At 41.8% G+C, this 13,880-nt stretch overlaps 1 protein-coding gene across 2 annotated transcripts in view; it reads left to right on the forward strand.

Moving 5' to 3' along the window:
• Window positions 1-13,880, forward strand: part of LOC139759722 (uncharacterized) — a 41,396-nt gene that overhangs the window by 7,414 nt on the left and 20,102 nt on the right. For both annotated transcript variants that reach the window (XM_071682117.1, XM_071682118.1), the window contains exons 6-20: window positions 170-304; window positions 753-850; window positions 1,341-1,434; window positions 2,053-2,200; window positions 4,177-4,350; window positions 4,630-4,742; window positions 4,902-5,012; window positions 5,289-5,423; window positions 6,249-6,440; window positions 6,974-7,124; window positions 7,269-7,354; window positions 9,954-10,200; window positions 11,275-11,457; window positions 13,132-13,263; window positions 13,514-13,701. In XM_071682117.1, the coding sequence (XP_071538218.1) occupies window positions 170-304; window positions 753-850; window positions 1,341-1,434; window positions 2,053-2,200; window positions 4,177-4,350; window positions 4,630-4,742; window positions 4,902-5,012; window positions 5,289-5,423; window positions 6,249-6,440; window positions 6,974-7,124; window positions 7,269-7,354; window positions 9,954-10,200; window positions 11,275-11,457; window positions 13,132-13,263; window positions 13,514-13,701 (2,187 nt within the window). The remainder of the gene's footprint in view (window positions 1-169; window positions 305-752; window positions 851-1,340; window positions 1,435-2,052; window positions 2,201-4,176; window positions 4,351-4,629; window positions 4,743-4,901; window positions 5,013-5,288; window positions 5,424-6,248; window positions 6,441-6,973; window positions 7,125-7,268; window positions 7,355-9,953; window positions 10,201-11,274; window positions 11,458-13,131; window positions 13,264-13,513; window positions 13,702-13,880) is intronic.

Consider the following 13,880-nt stretch of genomic DNA (forward strand, 5'->3'; position numbering starts at 1 on the left):
AAGCCTACAAGTGCAGAGTAGCTTCTGCTCGAGTGTCGGAGGGGCGCGATGTGTGCTCCACGGCGTTGGAGTATGAGGGAGATTATAAACCTAGAAGGACGGGAGTGGATTAGGTTGTGATGGTCGCACTAGATTATAAATGTTGCTCTAAGATCTGGTCATGTTGCAGGAGTCGGATGTGCTGGAGTCTACCTCAGTGCCGACCTTGGGAGCCAACCACTGCCAGCCGGTGCTGCTAAGATCAAATTTCATGGAAGTGGTTTGCGTGGAGACTTTGGCTGACCGCTTCCCCGCCAAGAAACGGGTGAGACGCTTAAACGAGTTGGCAGGTCTCCACACCTGCCAATGTCCATAGCTTCCAGCGTTGTTCCTAAAGTTTCAAGTACAGAAAATTCAATGATGTAGGAATCTTGTTCGACAGTCGAGATATATATATATATATATATATATATATATATATATATATATATATATATATATATATATATATATATATATATAAATAGTTGTGTGACTGCGAAAGTGGGTTAATTATATGGTCTTCATATATTAAGACTGAGAACGTAGTGTTTACACACAATGTAGAAAAGTCAGTTCACACATGTACATATTTTTCATAAAAATCGTGATGTGCAACCCGCATATTAACAACAGCAGCTTGTATACAACCTGCATAATCGAGCTGAAAGCTTGCCTGGACAGAATGCAACTGTAAACATGCCAAGCAAATCGCATCTTGTCTGTCTTTTCAGATTGGCACTGGAGTCTACCGTGTGACCTGGGAAGGTGGCCTTCAGGTCGTGTTCAAACGCGGACTGCAGACCCAGACCGTCCAGGACGTGGCCGTATGGTGAGCTACGACGCTGTTTTGAGAGGGGTTCAGGATGAATGTAATGATAGCAGGGAGGTTGACCAGCTGAGGGTGTGGTTTTTGAGAGGAGGATAAGTGTGAAGCAGCCGAAAAGCTGTCTGGGAAACGCAAGGTAAAGACTTCACCTGACGGTCCATGACAAGGTTATGTGCTACAGGACAGCAGTGAAGTCCTGAGATATTAATATTGTTTGTGATAGATACAGAATGGTAAGGCAGAAGGTACTAGTGTCTGTGAAGGTAGTGGGGTTAGATGGTAAGTAAATGTTAGAGGAGATCGGGAAAGCTGGATTGGACTCTGTTCAGCATCAACGTCACCCATTCCCGTAGCCAAACTGTATTCTGTGAATGTTCTTGATTCCAGTGTAACTGTGCAGATATTTTTTCCTTCGCTAGTTTGTGATTTTCAAAACAAAGTATGCAGAGTCATCTTGAGCAGATATAGTCATCAAAGTCTTTCGTACCTTCAGGAACATGGTAGGAGACACATTCTTGGCTTTCGCGAACTCGTACGACTTGGTGAGGAAGACGGGCGAGATCAGTAGTTCTGTCTTCAGGGTCAAGGTAGGTCGTTCGTGCTAGATGGGCATTTGTACCTCTCGTTACCTCTTCATACTGGTACAAAGTAATCAATACAATCCTATTGCAGACGACAACCCATATGTTAGTGTGAAACTTTACTACAGGGAATATGATGAAAATGGTTTATCGATGAAGCTGTGTCAAAGGACTTAAGCATGGACGGTATCGCTATCATGTTCGACACGAGACAGCAGCAAGTAGACACTAGAGCAGTGAAAGTCATCGTTGTCTGCTACAATAACTAAGATGATAACCTTGGGCCAGACTTTTTGGGTCCTCCATGAGACGAACTTGAGAAATGTGAAAGACTCTTCAAACTTCTTACATGTAGCCTGGTGGTTCATGTGCAGAGTTGTATGAAGCCCCTGCAGCTTATCCTTGTTAAATCTTATTTTCTTTACTACTCGTAGATACAAGACCCCATAATTGGTTCACGTATTCATTTTATCTTGAAGTTTATTTTACAAATATTACTATTTACTATCTAAACAATCCATTGTTATTAACATAGAAACTAATCGTGTCAGGTAAAGGTTTTTTTTACCCACACATTGTCTCGAATAACCGTGTTCATCAGTATTTGTATACTCTGCCACACAGGTGACCGTGATGACGGAGGAGGAAGTATACAGTAGCTACGATAGGTTGGACAGTGCTTCTGTTCCCACCAAGCATGCAATGGGTGTAGACGCCTTCGAAATACAGTCCAGGCGTTTCCTGGCAGTGGCTAACCATAAGGATGACAAAGGTCGGTAAGAGAATGATTTACCAAGTGTATAGTTCCAACTATTTGGGCACTCCATCCTTACCTTGCATCAGACTAAAAAATCTTCAGTAATTTTCTTCTTGGTGGGAAGCTGATTCTGGTGCATAAATGTCTCGTGTCGGGAAGTTTTTTTTTTTTTTTTTTTTCAACAATCTATTTTTTTTTTTTTGTATCCTAAACATCAAGATGTTAGACACGACCTCTAAGAATCTGGTCAAGCTTCAGTGATCGATTTCTTATGCGTGACCCATAAAGATTAGATCATAGGGCAGAATGGATTCTAAATCTTGTCGCCTTTTTTCCAGCAACCCAACCCGATCTGGCCGGCATCATCAGGTTATGCCAGTGGTGTTAAGGGTGTAGTGAAAATGAGTATAGAGTGTTTTTTTCATGTTGAAGGTTCCAGTCACGAACTAAAGTCCACATCAAGGCCGGGCCGAAAATGAAATAGAGAAAATTATGAAACTGAAAAACACAAGGAAAAGTATTTACAAATTTTTGAGTGGAAAAACGTGCCTTTTGAAATGTAGCTGGTCATAGTTGTTGGGAAAGACAAGAGAAGGTCGAGAGTTCCAAAGCTTCCAGGTGAAGGGAAAGGAGCAGGTATCAGAAGGGCCCACACTTGAGTTGCCGATGGCCACACAGTAATCATGTGACGCAGCAGCTTGCCGAGTATTGAGGTTCAGCTAGTGGTGGGGGTACACAAGCACCCAGCTCTTTGGGGCAAAAACCAAAATGATACCAATAGAAGAGGGAAAGTGAACCAACATTGCGGGGTACGGCCAAGGGGGTCAAGTCTGGAAGTTAGCCGGGGACAGTTTATAAGTCGGACCGCCTCCGACTCATCTCTGTCAAGTAAGGATACCAAGCTAGAACCACCCCAGATGTGAGAGCAGTACTTCATGCAAGGACGAATGAATCCCTTGTACAAACGGAGCAACTGTTCAGAAGAGAAGTTTCGACATCTAAACACGACACCCAGTTTCTTGGAGACACTTAGCTATTCCTGTAATGTGGGGTTTCCAAAGAAAGTGGATGTTATAGTAATGATGTGTATGTTGGAGTCAAAAGGTGAAATTACAGAACCGTCAAAGGAGAGACTCTACTAGAGTTGAGTTTTCGACAGAGAGATGGGTAGAAACTGGGTCTTAGAGGCATTAGATTTAAGATTGTTTACCCCACTAACATGTCCTATCCGAGTCTGAGATTGAGGAAGCCGTGTCAAGAAGAGTTGTAGATAGTGTGAGAAGAAGGAACAGAATTGAGCGAAGTGGATGAATGCAATGTTGTCAGCTTACGAATGCATTGGATTATTTGTGAAAGAAAGGAAATCGTTGAGAAAGTGTAGGGAACAGGACAGAACCTTGAGGGACTCCGCTGTTGGAGAAAAGGGGGAGGCCGATCCATTACCAGCAACAGAGATTTATCGGCCGGAGAGGAAGCTCGATATGAATGAGTAAAGTGAGGGATGGAGGCCAAAATAGGGGAGCCTAGAGATGAGGCCCCGATGCCACACCCTGTCAAAAGTCTTGCATATGTCAAAGGCAACTACACGTGACTCCTCAAAGTCTTTCGGGGATCATGACCAGATATTAGTAAGATAGAAAAGATATCGCCAGTGGCTCTTGCCTTACGGAAGCTATACTGGTGATCAAAGAGGACCTATTTTCGAGGTGTTTAAGGCTGTGGGAGTTGCTCGAGGAATTATTGATACATGCAACATATTGTAATTTAGAGGCTGCATGCATTTCTATATGCAACATATTGCAATTATTAATCAATGCAACATATTGTAATTATTATATGCAACATATAATTTAGAGGCTGCATGCATTTCTATACGCAACATATTGCAATTATTAATCAATGCAACATATTGTAATTTAGAGGCTGCATGCATTTGGTACTCCAACGTAGGTAGAATCTTTATCACTCACTTCCACTCTTGTTCCCAACAGGCAATGTGGAGATCGACAGCCAAATCTTCGTTTACGATTTGGAACGTTCAAAGTTTCGGTCCTTCCAGCGTATCCGAACCAGCGGCGCTAGGGATTGGACCGCCTTCAGCTTCGTGAGTGGACCTGACGCAGAGTACTTCCTGGCCGTCGCGAATGAGTACAAATTGGACAAGGGTAGGAACTGGTGATGCAGCAAATCATGCGTAACTTCCCAGCTTTACTGACTGAAAAATATAACTAAGATTCTATCCACAATTTTGAAATATGAAAGATATCTTTGCTAAAATTTAGACGTAAACTACCAGAAACAAGTGTAAGCCTTACTGTTCCAAGATCTTAAGACATAGGCACCCTTCTGGCTCCCGCACTCTCCTTTCCTACCAGTGTGGTAGATAACTAGTACATTTTACTGATGTTGGTAGGAAACTTTTCACACGTACAATTATGCCACAGGTGGACACAGGAACTACGCCGTGGAGTCTGTAATCTACAGGTATGAGGAAAACAAGTTTGTTCCCTTCCAGTGTGTCCAGACCTTCGGTGCGCTGCACTGGGCTGCTTACCAGGTCACATCTCCATCCTTGTGATATATGTCTATATGGTTCTGTGCATGTCATAGTGTAGTAGCTGATCATAGTGTTGGATATGTAGCCAGAATATCATAGCTTGTACATGCATGATTTCATCAATATGTATGAACACGTGTGATGGTCCCTCCACGACAGGGCCCTAACGGTAAGCTGCTACTGGCCGTGGCCAACAGCCAGGAAGGAGTGTTCTTCTACCAGTACAACGGCTGGACCTTCGTCCGTACTAACTTGAGGGCCTCCTCCACTGTAAGTACCTGCTCATTATCAGAGCCTATGGTGGCTGTTGTGAACGTTCAACGATCACGTTCAAATATTAATTAGCTGTTTATTTATCAGATTTCTTAGTTTTAAGTTTAGATTGTAATTAAACTTTAGAATGAAATTTTTAGATAAACATTGACATTTAGTGAGGGAAATGTTCATGTCCATGAAAGTCCCGAGATGACTCTCTTTACAAGTTCAGTACTTTTAAGTGCCAGCAATATACGCTCATTCTGAAGCCAAGATTGGTGTACATGGTAGGGAGTGGAGAGACTGTGGATTGGTCACCTACCTACCACCCTGCATCAGGTCGTCCTTACTATCGCCAACCCCTTCCATCCCAGTAACCGGCCGCTTGTCCTCTATATAGAGTGGCAGTACCACAACCCGCTGGCCGTGAGTACATCCTTCAGATCTAGGTTGAATTTGGTCCCAGTTGTTCATCTAAACCTTGAAAAATCTGCTTCAAGATTTGAACCATTTTCTTTGGTGCAATACGTTTATTGAATACCAGATGCTTCTGCCTGCTTGTAATGTTTCAGCCAGCTTGAATCATTAAGGGGATCTGTCATGTATGTTCATTTGTCTTCATCACCACACCCTCATTTTCACTAATTTTGTTTCTACCTCGAGTACACAAAAACTATACCAATGCGGAACTCATTATCTATATACCACATATGAAGCAAAAGTCAATGTGGAAATATAGTAAAGATTTGAAATATCCAGGTTATGTTTGTAACCTTGTTATTGTTAGGACAACTGTAGTTGAACATTATAATGAGATGGATAGTTATGTTCTGGGGGATGTGTGACGACAACCTTTGTGGTCAACTCTCCGTCATAAGTCATACAAGAGGTGTGTGGTCTGATGATAGTTCTGAATGCCGCATGTTTGCTGCTGGTACCATAACTTTATGCTCATCGCCTGAAAGCACAAGGCAGTTGACAGGTCTAAATCCTCCCTCCCTCTTAAGAAAAAAAAATAATGAATGAAAGATAAAAAATTTTAAGTTAAACGAAAAGATGGTCTTCCCGAAATTTAGAACATTTTAAGCAATACGTCTCTGGTCTGCTTATGTCTGAAAACGTTGAGACTTGAGGTGAGCAACGTAGCTTGACTGTGTTGTATTACGTGAAACATTTGGATATCTTGGTATAACAACTGTGGTGCTGGAGGTTTTAACATCTCCAGTAATGCCTTTGCTGTGATGAATGCAGGTGTACCATAGAGAGTCACTGGCGTGGTGCCAGTCCTTCAAGGCGATGGTTGAAAGCGACAATTTAGACAGAGTCCTGAATGAGGCTGCCACCTGCAGGAGAGCGGACCAGAGCTACGTCTTCACCCGACCCGTCACAATCTCCGGCAATCTCACCGTTGCCTCACCAACACTCGTCTCGCAAGTGGATCCAGTGAGTTGACAGTTTATGTATGTAAACTTTGATCAAGTTATCCAAACGCCTGATTTTCAGCTACTGATTAAACCAAATATGAAGGCAGGAAAGTGCATTTAGTTAGGCTTTCGTGAGACTGTTATTAATCGCCGTAATGTGAATACAAGACTGTATGTACATGATGAAGCTGTCTTGTGCAAGGCAGAAGACGTGATGTACAATTATATATTCACGGAACATGTACATATGAAAGGACTAATTTAATGATAATGTAACTGTACTATGAAATCAAAGTTGAGATGAATGTAACACTGAGGATGATTGAAATCTAAAAAAGATCATTTAAGTCTCTGATCCTGAATATTTATGTAAGAAACAGGTTCCTGGTGTTTTACACACACACGAATATACTACATATTAAACACGAACTCTGATGTAACGCATGATCCCTCCAACAGCCAAGATTCGAATCCTGGATGTTCGAGGGTATCATGTGATGTATAGTGTTGGATCCCTACATAGTGATTGGTGGATGTCTTTTCTTACAACAGATCCAAGTTTACTCAGGTGAACTCCTCGTGAGTCATGGCTTCACCGATGACATAGTGAGGGCGTTTGTCAGGTTTTCAGAGATCTGGGAACTTAAGGACGGCTCCCAGCGACTGTATGACAACTCTAAAAAGATTCATCAGCCCAATTTGGGTAAGGCTAAGAGTAGTTTGAAGTAGATTGACAGATTGATTCAGGGATCAACTTGATCACAATGGGCTAATTAGATATGATAGTTGTAAGAAGTTTGTGGACACGGCACCTACGAAAGAAACTTAACAAAATCCTCATTTCTAGACGGCCATCTGTTCACCAACTTGAATGTGGAGTGTGGGAGCAGAGGCGGATCTGGATGTATGGTGACGAACATTGTGGTAGAGAAGGTAGGTGACCTCTACTGATGCATCCTCAGGTGAGCATATCTATGAATGAAGGTTGACGAGTGATTTACGGGAGGGAATGATGGGTGCCGAACATTGCCAGATCAAAATTAAAAAAAAAATCGCTGTACAGCTATTGAATATCCATAGTTGGCATGTAGTCTGACTGTTCAGTGCGTAATATATGATTAATGAAATATTTGCTACCGAGGTTGTGGGTGACCGTGGAGGTGAGGCACTTGCCTACGAAGATGACATATTGTTTGTTAGAAACTTTCGTAGATTTTTGTTTCCTCGTCAGAAGTTTGTGGCAGGAAATGTTACGGGTATTTTGTGTGTTTGGGAAGAGGTTATGTGATGCTTTGTTTGGTTGATGTGAAGTCCAGGCTGGATCGCCAGAGGTGGACGTCTGAGGATGTTGCGTTGAATATGTTGTGATGCAATTTAGTATAGGCTGTTCACACTAGGTCTAGGGGGTAGAGGTCATGTATAAAAACTGGCGTTTTAGAACAGCACCGTAGAAACTCCATTGTTTTGAATGTGATTACAGATCTTAATGACTGGCTTAGAGCCCGGCTACGAGATGGCAAACTTTTCCCCTGGAGATATGTTAGTATCTAATTGAAAGGATTATGGCGATTGTCAAATGCTTTTGTCTATTGTTACCAGTACTTTGTAGGAAAAGGTTATGACTGAATCCATACAGACTATTGGTTTGTGGCGTTGGTGTAGGGCTGAAGACATGGTGACTTGGAGTCATTTTCTATCTCGGATTAGTTCAGACTGTGGGAGGGTGTGAGGATTATAAGGATGTGGAGGGTTTGAGCATGGGTATCATCTTGGCAGGTGTTCTGATTTCCGTTCTTGTGTCGCCAGGAAAGGCTGAAGATCTTAGCATCCCGAACAGTTAACTAATGGGGGAAAACTGCTCACCTTGTTGTTAGGGACCTGTTCCTATTTTCATCGTGGGAAGCAGCAAAGGATGGGAAATTAATCTGTGGATTTTGGTTTTCATGACGGGGATATGGCAGTTTTTATGGCCGACATATGTTGGTATTGCGTTAGGTGAGTAGGGCTTGTGTGCGTGGCGTGGGAAAGGTGCTTGAGTGGTATGGGAGATTTTTCTGTCATTGAGGCAGAGTTGAGTGGTGTCTGTGTATGGTGTTGAGGCAGAGTTGAGTGGTGTCTGTGTATGGTGTTGAGGCAGAGTTGAGTGGTGTCTGTGTATGGTGTTGAGGCAGAGTTGAGTGGTGTCTGTGTATGGTGTTGAGGCAGAGTTGAGTGGTGTCTGTGTATGGTGTTGAGGCAGAGTTGAGTGGTGTCTGTGTATGGTGTTGAGGCAGAGTTGAGTGGTGTCTGTGTATGGTGTTGAGGCAGAAATATTAGTTTGCCATGTTGTTAGTGTTCTGATCTCTTGTCTGTTTTCGAGACTAAATAAGGTTTGAAGTTTGTAGTAAGGAGTTTAGTAACGTGGCTTGCGTCCACGTGGTTTGTATTTTATTGGCTTTGATATGTTTAAAGACGACTAGCAACATATACAGTGGCCAGTATACTTCCCTGGTAGAATACACTTTGCTGGCTGCTGGGATGGTACATTGTCGGCAAAATGGTTGTGTTGAGCGGAAGATGTTATGATACTAATATGGAAAATGCTTAAAGAAAAATGTGAAGGGACTGAATGGTTATTTTACTGAACGGTGCCGTTCTCTGACGAAAACTGCACAAGTTTGTTGTCCAATTATCTGCTCGGTGTAAGTTTAAGGTCAAGGTCAGCGGCAACCCAGCCCTCCGTTGGAACCAAAAGTGTTGTTGCAGTGTGGGATGGCATGGTTATGGTATTTTACAATGATCTCCTGCGGTAATGGTTTTGTTGTGTACGTGCTGGGCGATATACTTTATGTGGCGAGTTTGTTTGCGATATTACATGGTAACTTAGTGTGAGAAATGGTGGAGTGTGTGAGATGATCGTTGTCCGTAGTGTTGCGTGAAGATTGTAAAGCCTGGTTAAGCAGATGGCTGGTAGTTACCTGAGTACAACACTGGTTGCGAGAGAAGAATCCAGGTAGTTTACTTCTGGGATCTTGAAGTGTAGAACCAGGCAGGATGGTAGACTGTGATACCTCGGGGAGGGATGGAGGTGGGACTAAATTCTTTAATTTGGTTAGTCTATAGTACGGTATTCATAACTCTCTAGCTTGATTGCAGGAAAGTTGTAAGTCATTTGTTCATTAACGTTTTTTTCATTGCAAGACAAAAACATTAGCAGAATTTTTCAAAAAATCTTTTCCTATTTCTTCTTACAATATCGAACTTGGCGCTATAAAACCCAAACGATGAACAGTAACTTCTGATATTCTCAGATTTTATAACAATGAACAATAACTAGTAATATTCTCAGATTATATAACAATAACTTGCGATATTCAGATCATTAGATGATGATAATTTGTAATATTCTTAGATCATACAACAATGAACAATGACTTGATGTTCTTAGATTATATAAGTGAACAATAACTTGTACTATTCTCGGATCATTACATGATAATGAACAATAACTTATTCTCAGATCATTATATAACAATAACTTGTAATTTCTCAGATCATTGGTTTGGACGCCACGTTCAAAGATGTCATCTGGTTAACTGGTAACAATGGTGTTCTGAACCAGAGCTTCAGCGAGGTGGCGGTAACGGGGCAGGCGTCTGCCAAAGTGGCCTTCCTAAGCGGGTCACACCTGCCTCTCACCCCGACCTCACACCTCGTCACCCTTACCGGCACTCACGCCATCACCGGAGAAAAGACCTTCTCCTCCCTCAAGGCCAACGCACTGGTGGTCTCTGACACAGGTCACTATACATGCATCAGTATCTTGTGGAAAGTTTGATTTCTATATCTGGCTCTCATTGTCACTATTTTTACTTGGATCTTTGTATCACCAGCCATCTTGACATACATGATCACTACCCAAGTCATATTCTGAACAAATGAAACTATTGAAGTAGTTGCCTGGCCAAACTCGCTATGTTTCTTCCTCGTGCAATAATACAAACAAACCAGTGGTGGGGAGAGTGACACATGCACTAGTGTGCTCGCCCACATAATTAAACTATCCTTTTTTTCAGATCATTTTGCCTTACGGTTAGGTTTCCCTCCTGCATTTGTCTGATGATAAACATTTACTTGAGGCAAGATAGTGGGAACTGTCCTTGCCCTATGTAGGATCATCTGATGGGTGTAAAACTTCAGTATGCACACATGTGGTAGTACTTGTCTACAGGTTTCTCTGCGTAACATGTGCGATGCCAGAGATGGTTAGCACAAACTAAAGGTCAAAAGTTCTCCGGAATAACTGCAGCCACAAAAACTAGTCTGTAGTGTATGTAGTCAAGTTCTTCTAGGCGCAGTTGGAAAGCAGATAAATTCTGCATCTCGTGAGAGAATGTTTTTGTTGATTCAATATTGTTACAAATTTTGTTTTTGATGGTAACTTTCTAAACCTGTTTATGAATTTCTCATTGTCGAGAGTAACTTATAAACCTGTTATCTGGTTTGTCTTTGGTGATTAACTTTTCAAACCTGTTAATGGGTTCCTTTGGCGATGGAAGAATTCTGTCTTGTGGTCAACTGAACCATTCGTGGTAATGTTGGGAGACTCCTCTCGCCCTCGCTTCAGTGGCATTACTTGCTAGGGCAGCTCTCGTGCTGGGATGTTTACTTAGTAGTTACCTAAGCATATATACATACATTAGGCTAGGGTGAGTAATACAACGATGCATCAAAGCTAGGACCCCAACCCGTACATAGTGACAGGCCCTACTATGTTAAACAGAACACTTGAAGAATTGTCGGCAACAGTAGTTGAATATATATGTTTTATTTTGTTAATTTTCTTCAATGTCTGTACACTTGTATTTTCTCAGTGGATGGTGTAGCGGCGGAGCCTGGCACCTTGCTGTTGACAGTGGAGGAACAACACGTCACAGGTACACTTGCCCTGGAGAACCTGAGCACTCCCCACCTATACGTTAGCCTACTCAATGGCCAGAATTTCAGCCACTTCTATAATGATCTAGTTCTGAAGGACGTGTCGCAGCTTTGGACAGGTTATTATCGATAAGTATTATCCATAGATACTTGTACATATCTTTGCTTCACCTGAATATTAAGAATGAAATCATATATGTAAAATGATAGGATTTTTCTTAAGTTTCCACTAGTTATCAGTTCCATAACAAAAAAAATCCATTTGTACGTTGAACCCTAATGGTTTCAGAATTTTGTCCATGACCCAGTTTTTTCTTCGCCAGCATACTCTCGTATCATCACATTTATGTACCATTTATCTATTGTTAATGTACCATTTATTTATTGTTAAGTGCAATAGCTGTTTTTTGAATCACAATCCTAGAGAAAGTGGTGAGCTGAATGTGTGATACTTTTACTGAGAATACAACTTGGTCACACGAAGTTGTCGTTTCGTCTGTGAGTGGAACAACCAGTACAAGAACAATTGTGTAAAGAAAGTTTGGTCAAAACTGATTCCATGGAAGAAGAATGTCATTCCTTGTTGATCCTGAGAACATTGATCTGCCTCCTTTGCTGCACATTAAGCTCGTGTTGGTCATGAAGAACTTAAAGATAAAACTGTCATGGATGGATTCACATATTTGAAGAATGTATTTCCCAGAATCAGTGATGCAAATACCAAGGATAATTTTGTCGGACCACAGATCAGGGAACTGCTTCCAGATGTAAAGTTCGATGAAGAGCTAAATGAAGTTAAAAAAGAGAAAAAAAAATGCATGGCTGTCATTTAAGTTTGAAAAAAAAAAATGGTATCTGATCTGAAAACTGTCGTAAAAGAGGCATTGACATGATCTGAAGCTCTGGGCTGCAATATGTCTAAAAATCTACGTTTTGGCCTCGCTGTTACTTTTTCCTGGAAAATCTTGATTCAGTTAGTGACGAGCAGGGCGAGAGATTTCACCAGGACATTTTGTGCATGGAAAAACTGTACCAAGAAATGTGGAGTCTCTGTGTTTGGCAGATAATCGTACACTTCTATATTCTAAGATAATTTCTTGAGTGTAATACCAGCCTTATCAAAGAACAAGTAATATACTTCAGGAAAAATTTGACTGTCACTTAAAAACCTTGCCTGAATTCTACTTACAGAATCGAACTGAGCTTAAAAATTACTACAAGGTTCTCCTATCATCGTTCGTGGGACAGAATTACAATATGGTTCTCCTATCATCGTTCGTGGGACAGAATTACAATATGGATCTCCTATCTTGGTGTTCGTGGGACAAAGAAAAGTTTAAATCTTGTTGACCAATGTTACTTTTCTCGGGTTATTTGAAATTCTCTTATAACACTGTTCTCCTGGGTATTGTATATACCAATAACACTGTTCTCCTGGGTATTGTATATACCCATAACACTGTTCTCCTGGGTATTGTATATACCAATAACACTGTTCTCCTGGGTATTATATATACCCATAACACTACGTTCTCCTGGGTGTATACCCAGTGGTCATCATTAAGCCAGAAGGTTCGCTAAAGTTGCATTGATCCTCATATTGTGACGTAAGTAAGGTTTCATATAATGTTTGTGTATAAAGATCATATAAACGCCATAGCTGGGTTTTTATCAATTGCCAAATCATAATCCACAGAGTCGTCATGCAAAGTTTCTGAGCTTGCTCTACTATCATTAGATATTTTCCTTATATTTATTTTGAAAATTGTTAGTGTATGATGTGCTTGTTGCAGGTCTGTTGAGGGTAGGCCGGGACATTGTGGCTCCAGCTGTGGTCAGCACAAACCCAGTCACCCCGCTGGACCCAGAGGAGGTCGCCTATCAGGCCCTCCTCCACACAAGAACCACCTCGCAAACTGTCACAGGCAAGTCCACATTGTGGTGGCTGACGCAGTTTAGATAAACACTAGTGTTCATGACCATCATAAAAGCATCGGAAATATTCTAAACCTGTTTGCAGATCAAAAGCTATGAGTACAGATCGTAGAAAAGATTATCGTATATACATTAAAGAACTTTTAAGCTGACACACATCTTGCCGCTTTCCAAGTCTTCAAGTGGTGAGCGGTTTTCAGCATAATGTTAATGAGATGTAAAACGTGTATTTCGCTTCAGGACTTCACACCTTAGGAAGTCTGAAGGTGGAAGCAGAGGTGACAGTGGTGGGCCAGGTGAACGGCGTAAGATTACCAGACGACATCTTCCTCAGAAGTGGACCAGAGGTGGTGGTTCACACACCCTCCACCTTCGTCTCCATCACTGCTGATAACATAGTCATCCACTCCAACCTCAACCACGTGCAGGTCTGTTGTGGGGCATGGATGTGTGAATAGTAAGCTGTGGTTTACACATGACTGCTAGAGACTCGAGTGCAGACAAATGTGGCCTTTTTTGTATTGTTTTACTGGCGCTACCTCGCTGAAGCAGGGGGTAGCGATGCTGCTTCCTGTGGGGCAGGGTAGCGCCGAGAATGGATGAAGGC

The sequence above is a fragment of the Panulirus ornatus genome, chromosome 34, assembly GCF_036320965.1.
Source record: "Panulirus ornatus isolate Po-2019 chromosome 34, ASM3632096v1, whole genome shotgun sequence".
Classification (NCBI taxonomy): domain Eukaryota; kingdom Metazoa; phylum Arthropoda; class Malacostraca; order Decapoda; family Palinuridae; genus Panulirus; species Panulirus ornatus.